General features: G+C 34.9%; 1 protein-coding gene across 1 annotated transcript; it reads right to left on the bottom strand.

The window, feature by feature from the left end:
- Positions 1–1,220: 1,220 nt before the first annotated feature.
- LOC104097870 (endoribonuclease YBEY, chloroplastic) lies at positions 1,221–14,884 on the bottom strand. The gene is made up of 12 exons (XM_009604488.4): positions 14,351–14,884; positions 13,119–13,370; positions 12,953–13,048; positions 7,553–7,727; positions 7,341–7,409; positions 7,148–7,248; positions 6,912–7,004; positions 5,948–6,019; positions 4,146–4,265; positions 4,006–4,056; positions 2,555–2,743; positions 1,221–1,694 (listed from the first exon to the last, which is right to left on the bottom strand). The coding sequence occupies exons 1-12, from the start codon at positions 14,738–14,740 to the stop codon at positions 1,527–1,529; spliced, it is 1,776 nt and encodes a 591-aa protein (XP_009602783.1). The 5' UTR covers positions 14,741–14,884; the 3' UTR covers positions 1,221–1,526.
- Positions 14,885–15,780: the final 896 nt, after the last annotated feature.

Here is a 15,780-nt window from a genome sequence, read left to right as displayed (position 1 = left end):
ATATTGTAAAAATTTAACTACTAACAAAAATTAAATATGCAAATAAAATAGTAAATAAGAGAAAGAGTTGGAGGGAGTGCACTGAATTCCGAAATAAGTTGAACTCTTGATAATTTTCGCAACTCCAATGTTACCACGAAGAAACGTCAATTGTTCAAACTTCAAACTTCAAATAATACAATAAATTAAATTCCAAAAAATATGAGAGCCAAATACTTGATTGCAATTTAGGTGAAGAATGAAAGAATGACAATTGAGATTTGAGTTTAAGAAATGAGAGATGAGTGAAGAAATGAAGAAGAGGGGGTGTATTTATAGTTTTTAAAATAGCTAAATTAGTAATTACAAAAGTGTTATTTTTTTAAAAAAATTGCCCAAAAAGGAGCTATTCTTGCAATAATTCCGTTGGGCAACGGTCAAATTTGAAGCTGACCGTTGCCAACAGTCAAATTCAAAAAAAAATTAAAAATTAATTCAAAAATAGCCGTTGAACCGGGCCGAGCCGTTTAACCGGAATATTTTTTTATACGGACCAACCCCCCTAACCCAGCCCCCTAACTACCGGTCTGGTCCGAGCCAAAAACGGGTCAATCCAACCCGTTAAACAGGTTTAATAAGAATAGTGCTGAATAAGGTGTATTAGTAATGCAGGGATTAGTAATGCAAGCATTAGTTACGCAAAGATTATTTCTTATCCATTGTTTGGTGTGGTGTATTAAAAATTAAAATGCATTGCATAATTTTTAAGAAAATTAGTTGTTTACAAAAATGCCCTCCATATTCTTTAGCTTTAAGGGACTTTAAGGATAATTTTATCTTTAACCATGCTAATGCATGCATTAATAGCCTTAGTATTGCTAATAACATGATTTGTTATGCATTAGCTAGCTATACATAGGATAATACCAAATAGGGTGTATAACTAATGCTTGTATTAGTTATACATCGGTTGAAAAAGTGTACCACACAAGGTATTACTAATACACAAAGCTAATGCATGCATTATTTTCCCTAATGCAGTCTACCAAACGACATCTTAGGGTTATGACTTAGGAGAGCAAACTTGTTCGAGTCTGGAAATGATAAAATGAACCAGTATTTTATCAAATCAAATATCTGCAGATATGTGGGGACTTGGAGCACTACATAAATATCTTGCATGTAGAGTTCTAAGAATTAAATCATGGTTGTAATATGTATGAGCTCAGGCTCACATGCAATGAGTTAAAGATGCCATTGACACTCCCTATATTCAGAAAAAAATGATATTCTCTGCAGTTACAAAATGTGGTTTCCTCATTCCTTAAGAGGAAAGGTAAATGACAATAAGCAAATTCTTGATCTAAACTCATTATATGGGACCTATGGAATGAAATAAGAAGGGAGCAATTTGCTCCACACTTCAGCCTTATTGCTGGCTTAATGAAAAGTTTCCTCGAAATTGAATAAATTAGAAAACTAAACCTTTAAAACTTTTGAACCTCTCCATTTCCCCTTTTCCGGTTCTTCCATTCCTGAACACAGCCTCAAAAAGCATACCGATAGATTGCATCAGCTGCTCCATTATCATCATTACTGGCACCAATCACATCTGCAGCGGCTTTTGCCTTCTCTGAACCATTGCTGAGAGCAACACCAAGAGAAGCCAACTCAAGCATCTCCACATCATTCTCCCCATCACCAATGGCCATTATCTGAAAATAGAAGTGGAAGAGTTGGAGAAAACTCTATAACCAGAGTACAAAATTTTAGACCGCGCACGCCCATATAGATCTAAAAATGGTTATGTATAGCTAAGTTGATACTAGCTTCATCATATTTCTGCCTCCAGCTTAGACTAGTTAGGGACAATATGCAATGGAAAAATCAATCAGTCTCCCAAATCATGGCCCCATCAAGGCTGTAGAGCAAGGAATTGTTTACCCGACAGAAGCAACAGAAGGAAAGCTCCATAGTGTCAACCAAATCATTGTTGTTTTAAGAGGCTAGGGGAAAACATAAACAGATCTTCCAATAAAAAATGCTCCATGAGTTTTGAGAGGTTGTACAATATAGGTATCTCCTGCTCACTCCTTCATATAGGCAATTTTAACGTATCGAAACTATTGCACTGACACCCTGTAGCATCATAAGATTTGCACCATATCGAGTGAAAGAACAAGTCTATACCAGAGGAACACCAAATGTTCAGAAATTGTAAGGTGTCTGAGGTGATATCGCTCAAGAGGTAGACTTTTCTGGTCTTCTACTATTACATATATCACGGGCTAAAAATCCATTTACCGTAACATCTACAGATGTGCAGAGAGAATGAAGCATGTTTCAGGAAAGAAAACGATAGAAGCAACATAAAAATGTAGGTGGCGCAACATTTATGCTGAATAAAGGTTCCTAGGGAAATTTTTGGTAAACTTAAAAGTATATCAGGATTAAATGCTAAGAAGTTAAACTTTGGAAAGATAACTATCAATACTCTGTCAATGTAATTCTGAATAACTTCCAATGTTTCTAGGTAAAAGAAGAGATTATGGAACAAAATTAAAACAGCACTCACCTCCTTAGGACTTACACCCAAATGATCAAGAAGTATTTTTACTCCACTGCCCTTAGAAGTTCCAGGAGGAACAATTTCAAGCATGTCCGGACAAGCTTGGACAACAGAGGCATTATCTCCAATTGCCTCTGCCCAGTACGGTCTTAATGTAGTATTCACTCCCTCCACAGTATCTAAGAAGATCACCTTCTGCAAATTGGAAATGAAGTATTATTTACAACCAAACCTAGAACATGGATGCTGAATGAAAAAAAATCTAACTTGGAATAATCAGGAGGCTCTTAGTCCAATAGAACAGGTGCACAAATTGATAAGGGTTTTTTCCTTTTTGTGTGTGTGTGTGTGTGTGTGTGTTTGGGTGGGTGGGGGGGGGGGGGGGCAAATAGCCTTCTTACAGAAATCAAAAGATCATTTAAACAAGCAAAGAAACGGGGAGGAAGGCGAAAGTGAAATTTAAGAATAAACAGAAGAAAACATGAAAAAAGATTTAAAACACTTTTTTTAAATCAGCTAAAAAAGATGTAGAACACAATAGAAAGAAAACAAAAAAGGTCATAACTGTTTGCCATTTAGCTTGGACCTTGTTTTACTTTGCGTGCCATGCCAAAGAAAGGGGGAGTTCTTTTCCCTTTCTACAAATGGAGTGTTAATCATGTATTTTCCGAAAGCCCCCCCTACAATACCAATAAAAAAAGAAGACCCCACCCTCCCATCAACACCCCAAAAAGGAAAAAAGAAAACCTGAGAAAACTAACAAGACCTTGCAATGGTACAACTGTGGCCCCTTTCGCCTTGCCCATGAAGACACAAAATAGCCATAAGCATGAGAAGGCCAAAATATTACAACCCAAAATAACCGACACATTAGCAAACTGACATCTGCATCTTCACCGACAAGCCGGCCCTCAATATAGTAGGGAAATCTATCTCTTTAGATTAAATTTTATTTCTTATCTTTCCTTTTCTCTCCGCTTGTTTTGCTTTATGGAACTCTCTCGTGTTCTAGCTCATCACCTCTTCCCATACTTCTACTGTGATTACAATAATATGTAAATTATGAAACTCAAACCCGATAAGAAAAAAAGAAAAGAAAAAAAGACGTCTACAGAAATTTTAGTTGGGGAGGGGAGGCTTCACCTCCATAATATTGCAATTTTCATCACAAACTGTAAGCCACCAAAATTAGAAAAGACCTATGGTCGAATTTAACCAACTACATAAGTATGTGTAGCATCCTAAGTCAGCTACTAGTTTGAAAAATAAAGACTCTTCCAGGGAATAATGATGTCTTTTTCCTTTCAGCTTGTGTGTGTCGTACAAGTGCAAACTGCAATTCCCCCTCAGTGATGAATAGTATATGTTCAGGGCAACAGTGTGACCCTACAGTTAATTTCCCATACCCATACTTGGAAAGTACGTCATATAATTAGCAGCTAATTTTAATAACATACCTGTATGTCCGTCCCTGCCAATAGTTGGTCGACTGAAGGAATAATCTCCGCCTGCAAAAGATTAGATATGAAGCATTCAGCACGGCATGTCAAGAAAATATAATGTCTAGCGAGATATAGACTATTGATAAGTATGGTACCTTTGGCTCGTTATATATAGTATGAAGTGAATCCACAAGAGGGTGATGAAACAATGTTAAGCAACGATCCTCACTAAATGCAATGAGAGGAACCTTATGCTCAAGAGAGTACAGAAATGCCTGTAAATTGAAGAATGATCAGAATCTGGTCTCATATTGACCAGTAAATGTAATAGCATGTGTTGGTGTCTGCATGAGACCTTATGGAGCATAGTTTACATATACCCTTGTGGATGGAGTACCTGTTTTTCAATTGGTATGCCGTAATCCCAGTAAAGAGCATTTCTCACTAACAGTTTGTATGCATATAGAAAATCAACAAATCCAGCATCAACCAAGTATATGATAATCATGCAACAACAACAACAACTACGTCTCAGTCCCAAACAAGTTGGGGTCGGCGGTATGAATCCTCACTTCATTCTTTAAGCTCAACTCATATTATCATCATATCAAAATAAAATAAAAGTGAAAGTGAAAAATAGGTTAAGTATATATATAAATAAGAGTAAAATAGAAAGTAATTAAGACAAATAGAAAGTACCCGGATGTTCTTATACTCGTACACAAATCACTATAAACTAACATTTAAAACAAAAAATTGCAACTTTCAGAAAACAATTGCGCAATCGCAAATTTGTACTTTAACTAATATATATTGTAGAAGAATGTAGAAGTTACTTTCCATCTATAACATAGAGAAACAATGAAAAAAATGAAATTCATTAAAAAAAATTCTCCTAGATAATGTTCAGACCTTAAAATAAACCATCTTTATTTTATTTTTGATAATCAACGTGAATCTAGTTCACAAAAATCAGCACCTGGAAAGTGATTAACTTTACGAAATATTAAGGACTTGAACTCCTTGAACTAACGAAGTCCACCAACGTATAAGGATTATACACAACGGTTGTGAAACCAGTGAATGATGCTGGGTTTTATATCCACAACATATGCCGTATAAATGCAGATATTAAGATGGAGCTGTCATATAAAATACTACACATGATTAGAAATGACCACATCCTAGAAAAGATGCAAGTACCCTGAATGGTGGATATAATGAGAAAAGGTCGCCTAAGTTGGATTGCTCGCGTCCTACATAGACTGTGGAAGGGTACCAATGCATGATGGGTGCATTTAACTGTGGAAGGGTGAAATTTAATTGCGGCATATATTCTAACTGCACTGTACATACAATGTATTGGTAGCCTTACAGTCATAATAAGTAGATTTCCATATTAGTTAGGAAAGGTAATCTAAGAGTCATTTCCTTATAATTGTAGTGTTCAGACCAGCTCGCGTGCACCTCCCACCAGTGCAAATACCGAGTAACTTTGTCCATCAAGGCTTTGGCAAATGGGAAGAAATCACATAGTGTTTTTTGCCTCATGCATTGAACCTTGGTTTTCCAGGTTTGCATCCACTTCTTTGACCACTAGACAAACCCTTGAACGCATCTAAAAATCATTTGTTATTTGCTGAACAAATTGAAGTTACGTCAATTTTTATTTTAAAAAATAAAAGAACCAATAAATTGACACGTGAAACATATGATTTACATCCTTCCACTTGAATTTACTCCTAGTAAATCACAACAATTTGCAGTGCAATTATATTTATTTTTATTCAAAGAGATTGATTAATGATATGTGAGTAGTGGATCAAGAGAGATGTTGTATAACATGTTGCTTGCTATGAAATAGCATTGTATAAAAATCTTGATTTGAAAGAACGAGATGAATAAGACTGTAAACCAATGAAAGGGAACTAAGATGGCCACGAGCAAAGGCACATACCTCTTTACACACATTCAGATCCAAGTTTCTTCGAGAAATTTCCCGGCCTTGTCTGCCATAAACGAGCAACCCCTGACAAGTGTATGATTTTGAAAAACATAAGAAACTTATAGCCATGGGAAAAATTAGAAAAGTGAAAGCTATAAAATTCTATACCACAAAAGAAACTATTACTCCTTTTAGCAAAACTAATGCCTCAAATATGCCGCTGAACTTAAGAAAATGGCTCACGTATGCCACTCGTTAATAGTTGGTCTTGAATATGCAGCGGTCTTTATCATTTTGGGTCATACGTGTTATACCCACAAACAATCTAATTAGTACCATATTTTTTCAAGGGTGTGCCGCTACAGTGGTTTTCATGGTGGATTTTTGAGATGAATCGAATATGGGTTTGTATATTGCTTGGGGTGATTTTGGGAGAAGATGAAGATCAATGACCAACTTTATATTTTGGTATTTTATAAAATGTGTTCTTTTTACTTATAAAAGGAAATGTGTCCTTTTTTCCTGAAGAGGGTACTTTTTTCTCCCAACTTTCGATACTAATTCGATATCTTATAAGCAAAAAGTTAAATGGTCATATTTGTTCCCGAACTGACCTTCAACATACAGGCCTTACTCACAACATATGAAAACTCACTTCTTTTTTGGGGGTCAAGGAAAAACTTAAGTTCCCTTAATTATATTTTGTGGAAAGGCAAGTTGGAAAACATGTAAAACCCTTCTATTTCACTTAAACTGTGTGAAAAAGCAAATGGGACAAAAGTACGAGAAGGAAGGATTACTACAATCAATAAAAATCCCTAATTTCTGGAGGAAGTAAAAGACGTTATGATTATCTTAAATGAATCTCTGCATAATTTTGAAGTGAATGACTATTACCCATATCCAATTGGAAAGATTAAATGGTTCGAAAATCGAAGATGCTATTGACTAAGGATAGGGATGGAGTAAGTTAAACCTGCACGAATACTCCTGGAGAAACCTCTGAAGCAATGCCGTCTTTTCCAGCTAAACCTACGCTCTTGAACAGAGTAATGACAGCAGGACGGGTCTGCCAAACAAAATACAAGGCTTATGATAGTTACTTGGAGGCAGAGGAAAAAAATGGTATATTGCATAGGGAGATACTATTAGATCAGAATGAAATCAGAAAACTACTGTAGGATATGGGAAAAGAAAAAAGCTTGGCCTCACTTTTCCAGTAGCTATCACCACTTTTACACCCCTAGAAGTGGCATCTCTTAGAGCTTCAACAGTTGCTGAACTAATCTGACTTTTGCTGTTCAGGAGGGTACCTTACATCAACAATGGGAAGAAACCAACAAGATAATAAACAGGTGAAACAGATTAAAGGAACCAATTCTAAGAATCACAACTGTTTTCTTACCATCCATATCACAGAAGATGTAGCTAAACTTTGGTCTGTAAAATCGAAGACTCCCTTCTTTCTTCCTATCTTTACACAGTTGGCATGTAAGATGATCTCTTCAATCCAATTAATCAGGAATGTAAACTTACAAAAGAGAGTAACAACATAACTAGAAGAGAGTAATTTAACAAAGAAAGACACAATCTTTTTGTTATTCTTATGCACATTACCAATGTTCTCCAAAGGAGGACTATCAGCATCCTCAGCATCATATGCACTCTGAATTAATCCTTTTCCCTTCCACCCAAGACTTTTTAGAAGGATCTCCTCTTCTTTCTCCATTTCAGCTTCAGCTTCATCACTAAGCTCATGATCGAACCCCAAAAGATGTAGCAAACCATGAACCTGCAGGGGAGACAAACAACGATTGTCTCATTTGTAACACAATACTCCCTTCGTTTAAAAAAGATTGCCTTAGTTTGACTTGGCACGGAGTTTAATTTTTGGGAGAAGACTTTGGCCAAATCATTTAAATATACTCCTCTGTTTTAAAAAGATTGACACTATTTTCTTATGGATCTGTTCCAAAAAGATTGGCACCTTTCTAAATTTGATAATCCTTCTACTTTTGAGTTCGATTACTACCCTTGCTATTAAATATGTTAGGTCAAGTACGTCTTCGACAAACAATCTAACACTTCATGAGATATGCACCATATTTAGATGGGAAATCAAAAAATGCCTAAAGCTCCAGGAACCTCAGGTTCTCCCTCAATCCAACGTCATTGTTCACACCAATGTTTTCTGAATAGCCACTATAGTGCAAAACTATTCAACTAGATAATCAACCATAAATACTCACTTTACTTAAACCTATAGCAATGAACAACACAAATCAATTTTCAAAAATTGACAACTGCTTACAAAACGAATGATAGCCTCAACCATCAGAATAATAAAATACAATGTTCTCTCCAATAAGATAATTTTAGCATCTCAAGATAAAGAAAGTAACTCCAATAGAATTTTAAATTTCTAGAAGTCCTCAAATTGCAAAAAATGAGCAAGTTTCTCCCCAAAGCAGTGAACAAAGAAACACTAAAAAAATTTGGGAGCAAAACGCATCACGATGCAGTCAACATCAGCGAGATTAATTTCTTCGAAAAGCTTGGCCTTCATACTATTATCAATCTCAACCAATTGTCATTATAAACGGGGACAAAAACCAAATTGTTAAGATAATTTATTAAAGATACATAAACTTAATATTCCCATTTCTTAAAATAAGAGTACATGAGTTTTAGATTACAGACCTAATGTTTATAGCTTCATTAAACACACCAAGTGTGTACAAAAAGAGCTAACACAAAAATTATACACCAACAATAATCAAGGTTATAAATCAGAAACAAAACTTACAAAAAAAGATATAGATAACCTTGACGTATTACTATCTAATACACCTTAAAGTACAGCTAGAGCTTCATTAACAATGTCACAACAAACTTGAATAGGAAGATTTCCCTGTCGTTTTAGCATCTCTTTTTTCATATGTGGCACTTTGGAGTTGTTCCCACCTTTTCTTTCATCACCTCGATCATGCAAGATTGTAGAGTTAGAAATACATGATTCAACCTTCATCTCATTAAAAGATCTCTCAACTGCATTTATTAACTCATCAATATTTGAAGGAGCCGTTTGATATTCAACCTTGAATCTCTCAACTCTATTTTTGCTATTCCTTGACTACAAAGGGAAAAATGCCTATTTTTCCAAAAAATAATCAACTCCATCTTCATCAAACCTAGGTCGCGCAACAACACTCATAAACATAACTTTTGTTACGGAGTTCTTACTTTTGCAAGATCTATATGGGTTTGGCTCATGTTCCTCGGGAATAGGGTAGAACTTTGCACATTTTTCGGTTAGAAAGAACCTTTTTCGTCTATGTAAACATAGGATTTGAATGGAGTGTACCAGACTCAATCATTGATAGGCAGAATTGAACTCTTGCTTTCTTATTTTCCTCTGTCAAATGAGACTTTATGGCATTAGTATGTGAACTTATAGCTCCTTCCTTAATACGCTGAAAAACAGTTGATGTTGACATATTTATAGCACAAGCCAAAGATCGAATATTTGTTCAACAACAAAAAGGGGTTTCCTGTGGACCAGATTAACATTGATGCGAACTCGTTTCCTCCCAACTCTGCCGGCATAATTAGTAAACACATCTAATGAATTACCATTAGCAACACTTAATTTTGCATGTTTCCAAATTCGTACCACGGTTCTTTTTGGAGTATTGAACAAAATTTATGTTTCCTTTAGAGTCCCATATTTAAGAGTTCCTCATTTACTTTCCTTTAAAAACCATTTTGCAATAGCTTGGCGCTCCTCATTTTTTGGTTGTAACTAGAATATGGATAAATATAAAAAAGAAACAAAGGAAGCAAAAATGAGTTATTTATGTATAAATAGATAAGCCTTTCACTTAATCTAAAATGAAATTCAGTGGCGCCACTAACAAAAATTTTACCCACCCTAATATCCGTAATAACCAAAAGCTGCTGAATTTCAGGAAAAGAAATTTTGAAATATATTTTCATCCCATCAATATGGTTGGTTAAAAATATACACCAAATCTAGAATATAAAAAATTCATACAGATCTTTTTCAAACCTGGGTTGCTAATAAATCCATAGAAATCTTGTTCACTTCGTCCGTAGAGAGAGTTGAAAGAAAGTTTTTTCTTTTGACCAAGTCAAAAGGCTTACGGTGAATATTTTGTTGAAATGGGAAAGCCCCAGGATGGAGTAAGTTACTTGGGAAAGGACATTAATGTGGAGAGAAAAGATGGATCATATCAGGTACTTTACCTGTTTTCCATTCAAAAGCTAGTTGGTGGAACCATAAGGGTATAATTGGAACATGGTATATATTAAAATGATTTGGCAAAAGTCTTCACCCATAAATTAAACTTCGTGTCAAGTCAAACTAAAACAATCTTTTTGAAACGGAGGGAGTATACCAAGTTCAAATAATACGCTTAAGGGCCCACTAACTGGAAAACAGATAAAGTACTTGACATGGCCCATCTTCTCTCTCCACATTAGTGTGTCTTCCCCAGTAACTTACCCCATCCTGGGGCTTTCCCATTTCAACAAGATATTCACCGTAAGCCTTTTGACCAAAGCCAAAAAGAAAAACTCTTTCTCTACGGACGGAGTGAACAAGATTTTTATGGATTTATAAGCAACCCAGATTTGAACAAGATCTCTATGATTTTTTTATTCTACATTTGGTGTATATTTTTAAATTTCAATTCTTAACCAACTATATTGATGAAATGGAAATATATTTCAAAATTTCTTTTCCTCAAATCAACAGCTTTTGGTATTACTGATATTTAGGGTAGGTATAATTTTTGTTGTGGCGCCACTAAATTTCATTTTAGATTAAGTCAAAGGCTATTTATACATAGATATTGAGATGAACTCATTTTTGCTTCCTCTGTTTTTTTTTATATTTATCCATATTCTGGTTACAACTAAAAAATAAGAATACAACTAAAAAATGAGAAGCGCCAAGCTATTGCAGAATGGCTTTTAAAGGAAAGTAAAAGAGGGGCTCTAAAATATGGGTCTCTAAAGGAAGCAGAAATTTTGTTCAATACTCCAAAAAGAACAGTGGTACGAATTTGGAAACAGGCAAAATTAAGTGTTGCTAATGGTAATTCATTAGATGTGTCTACTAATTATGACGGCAGAGTTGGGAGGAAACGAGTTCACATTGATGTTAATCTGGTCAAGGAAACCCCTCTTTGCCGTCGAACAAATATTCGATCATTGGCTTGTGCTACAAATATGTCAACATCAATAGTTTTTCGGCGTATCAAAGAAGGAGCTATAAGGTCACATACTAATGTCATAAAGCCTTATTTGACAGAGGAAAATAAGAAAGCAAGAGTTCAATTCTACCTATCAATGATTGAGTCTGGTACACTCCATTCAAATCCTATGTTTATTGATATGTTTAATTATGTTTACATAGACGAAAAATGGTTCTTTCTAACCGAAAAATCTGCAAAGTTCTACATTCTTCCTGAAGAACATGAGCCAAACCCATATAGATCTTGCAAAAGTAAGAGCTTCATAACAAAAGTTATGTTTACGAGTGATGTTGCGCGACCTAGGTTTGATGAAGATGGAGTTGAATTATTTTCTGAAAAAATAGGCATTTTTCCCTTTGTAGTCAAGGAACCAGCTAAAAGGAATAGAACTACAAAGTGTCACATATGAAAAAAGAGATGCTAGAACGACAATGAAATCTTCCTATTCAAGTTTGTTGTGACATTGACATTGTTAATGAAGCTCTAGTTGTACTTTAAGGTAGTATCAGATAGTAATATGTCAAGGTCATCTATAGCTTTTTTTGTAAGGTTTGTTTCTGATTTATAACCTTGACTATTGTTGGAGTATAGTTTTTGCGTTAGCTCTTTTTGTACACACCTGGTGTATTTAATGAAGCTACAAGCATTACATCTGTAATCTAAGACTCATGTACTCCATTTAAAGAAATTGGAATATTAAGTTTATGTGTATCTTTAATAAACAACATTTATCATAACAATCTGGTTTTTGTCCCCGTCTATAATGATAGTTGGTAGAGATTGATAAAAATATGAAGGTCAAGTTTTTCGAAGAAATTAATATCGCTTATGTTGGCTATATCTTGATGCATTTTGCTCCCAAAATTGTTTTGTGCTTCTTGGTTCACTGCTTTGGGGAAAAGTTTGCTCAATTCTGCAGTTTGAGGACTTCTGACAAGAAATTTAAAATTCCATTGGAGTTGCTTTCTTTATCTTGAGATGCTAAAATCATCTTCTGGAGAGAACATTGTATTTTGTCATTTATTATTCAGATGGTTGAGACTACCACTTGTTTTGTAAGCAATTGTCAATTTTTGAAAATTGATTTGTGTTGTTCATCGCTATAGATTTGAATGATGTGAGTATTTATGATTGATTATTTAGTCACTCTAGTTGAATAGTGTTGCACTATAGTGGCTATTCAGAAAATATTGGTGTGAACGGTGAAGTTGGATTGAGGGAGAACTTGAGGTTCCTGGAGCTTAGGCTTGTTTTGTTTAGATTTCCCGTCCAAATATGGTGCATCTCTCATGAAGTTGTAGTTTGTTTTAATTAAGGTGTCGAAAACGTACGTGACCTAACTGATTAAATCATGGATTTGTTTCTTCGTTTCTTTAGTTATGTTTAATGTCAAAGTATTCACAAATTAAGATATCGTTTTGCCTAAACAAGTACTTCATCTTCGACGGTACACGATAAGTGAGAAAGAATGAAAAAAGTAAAACCAAATCTTGTTTGTTGTATTATGTCTTCAATGTTGAATGCTTGAATGCAACAAAAGAGTGGAAAAGAATAAAAAGTGTAAAAGCCAAATCGTAAGAAAATGAAAGAGATCTGACTAGCCTTTCTTTTAGTGAAAATATTCCGAGATGACCACATATTGCATCATAAATTAGGGACAGGAATCAGTCATCAACTGTAAGACAGCTCGGATTTAACAGCAGCATACAGAGAGTTTTTCAGAAGTATGTGAACCTACCAGTAAGATGCGTATCTCGTCCAGTAGATTTTGTCCCCTTTCCTCTGCTTGCCGTGCTGCTGTCTCCACCGAAATCACAATGTCTCCCAACATTAACTGTAGAACACGGACCTGGTCAGCTTTTTTAAATGAGGTGTGACATGCAAATAATGCAGCTAGTTCTTACAATTGGAAGCTCAAGTTCAGGTATATGTTGAGACATTGAAAGAACATCAGTAGGGTGGTCCTCATCTCTCCAATCCTTATTAAGCTCGCGGATGAACTCATCATTGCAAAGCAGTACTGATAATTCAACAGTTTCAAAGCAACCAACATCATTAATTACTCTATCCCTCGTTTGATATTCTGAGTCTTTCAAATTATCAAATGCTAATTTCATAGCCATTGGAACATTAAGACGAAGCATTTCAGCAATATCCTGCAGTGGCAAAACTGGGAATGAATAAAATAGAACGAAACGGGTTTACATTTTTTTATGAGAAACAAATTTACAAATAAGAGTTGCTGCAAAGAATTAGTGCATAAACTTTCTTGATGGAATTTTACTTGGAATTTTCAACTAGCTCAAAGGGGGAGGATTACTTTACTTAAAATGCATACATGCTCCTGCCCATTTTACTGATTTTGGCATATTTGATGCTGAAATTCTTTCTTTTGATGAAGAATATTTGATGCTGAAATTCTTGCAACTTCAATCCCTATTATCCGTTGTGGAAGTATGCATGATCGTATCTCTTTCATGGCCCGTGAAACTCGTTTATCGGATTCACATTGTGTTGTCTTTTTCCAAGTACTAGTTCTCAATCTCTTTCTTATTAATCCCAGTTTGGAAGTGAAATCATGGGAAACTTGTAATTCAATTAGCAAAACCTACTTATTCTCCAGTTGAGACCTTGGCATTCTAAACAATAAGTAGATATTTTTTCCCAGAGGAAAATGATACTAAGATATAGTTAAGACTTAAGAGTAAAGAAGTTCAAATATTGCTCATGAACATAATTCTCGTCTTATCCACAGAAATGCCATGTTTACACGGATGAGGGACATCAAATGCTCAATAGGTGCCAAAAAGTGCGCATACATATGATTTGCATTTGCTCTTCCTATTGATATTTGCAATTGAACACTAAAGTTCAAAACTTCACATATAATAAAAAAAAAGGATTTATACACTGTGTAATGATTCTTTTACACCAATAGTGTAATTTACCCTGTTATATCAGGTCAATTACCATTTATTATAGGTTACCAATCAATGTAATTTAATAAAGCTATCTACAATTAGCTTTAAGCGACCTGATTTAAGCCACAAGATCAGTGTATATAGAACTTAAACTCAATAAAAATGATAGGCAAATCAAAATTACCAAATTTGCGAAATATTAACTGAGGTATTACCAAAATTTCAGGATCATCGGGCAATTGCTCTTCAATACAAATCTTTACACTAAGTTCCAACTCTTTCTCTTTGTCTCTCTTCTTCAACGGCCGTTTCCGAAACTTCCGATAGTCTCTCTGCGAAGCAAACACTTTACCGTACCATCCGCCAACACTCCATTTCCTATCCCTTGTGCAACTCAAGCCATTATGAAATTTCCGACCAAAAATTGACGAAGATTTCGCGAGGGAAATATGAGCTGCCGTAGGCGGGAAAGGAAGTTTGAAATGCGAGTTTGTGGAGAGAGCCATGGCGGAAGCGTGTGCGGAATGGAGAGCGCGTGGAAGAACACGCGTCGCCATGGCGAGTAGTGGTGGAGGGTGAAGAGCGCGGCAAAGACGAGATAGCATTCAGGTTGAAAAATGTAGGAACTTGTTAGGAGTAGTATTTATTTGTGTATCTTTTTTGCTTAAAACGGGCTCGATTGCGTGGTGCTGCGAATGCCGTTAATTTAGGTGATAACAGCGCGACCCTTTGCGCTGGACAGAGGGTTAGACGGCGGCGCTGTAATGACCTTGGTCTTGTATAACTTGCACACTAGTAAAATAATCAAGAAATGTATCTTCATGTACTCTTTAAAAAGAATGATGAAAAATAAAACTAGCAGTTCTTGTTAAAAGAAAATTAAATTACGGTCCATTATCTACTTAACTTCCAATACTTTAATAATTATGGATTTATGATTGCTACTCCCTAACCTCTTTCGTGATATTCCTCTCAAATATTTAATGACATATTTAATGGCATATTTTGCAATAGTGATTTTTTATGCATATATAAAAGCCTTGTAATAGATAGAAAAATACACACAATTAAATAAAAAAATCTCTTACTTCTCTCTATCTCTATTTCTTGTTCATGTTTTACTAAATTACTTTTATTTCATAACAACATTTATTGTTCATATTTTACTAAATTGCTTTAATTTTATAACACATTATCAGCACGAATGCTATTTTGTTTCCTCTAATACTTCCTAAAAGAAGTGAAAACCTTCCATGAAAACTACAAGTGTTTTTGCTGCTTTGCCAAGGAAAACTTTCATTACATCTCGATAAAGATTTTATGGTAAGCACTAAAGATGACACTGTCGTGTCATTAATTTAGTCTTATATGCATAATGATGAGAAAGGTAAAATTTTATACTGCAATAGCATATTAACCTCATATTGATCTCAAGCCAGTCTCATTTGATGATAATATTTGCTAGACCTTAGTTTGACGTATCATCTTATTCAATTTGATGATGAGTGTTATATCTTCTTGCTTCAAATTCATGAAAATTAAGACTAATATTAACCCCAAAAGGATTGCATTTTGAACCGTGCAACAATGATATATTTGCATAGACATGTGATAAATTATAAATCTAATTATATTATTTTTAAGC

Source organism: Nicotiana tomentosiformis, chromosome 8 (assembly GCF_000390325.3).
Source record: "Nicotiana tomentosiformis chromosome 8, ASM39032v3, whole genome shotgun sequence".
In the NCBI taxonomy this organism is placed as follows: Eukaryota; Viridiplantae; Streptophyta; class Magnoliopsida; order Solanales; family Solanaceae; genus Nicotiana; species Nicotiana tomentosiformis.
This window is presented reverse-complemented; position numbering and strand designations above follow the sequence as displayed.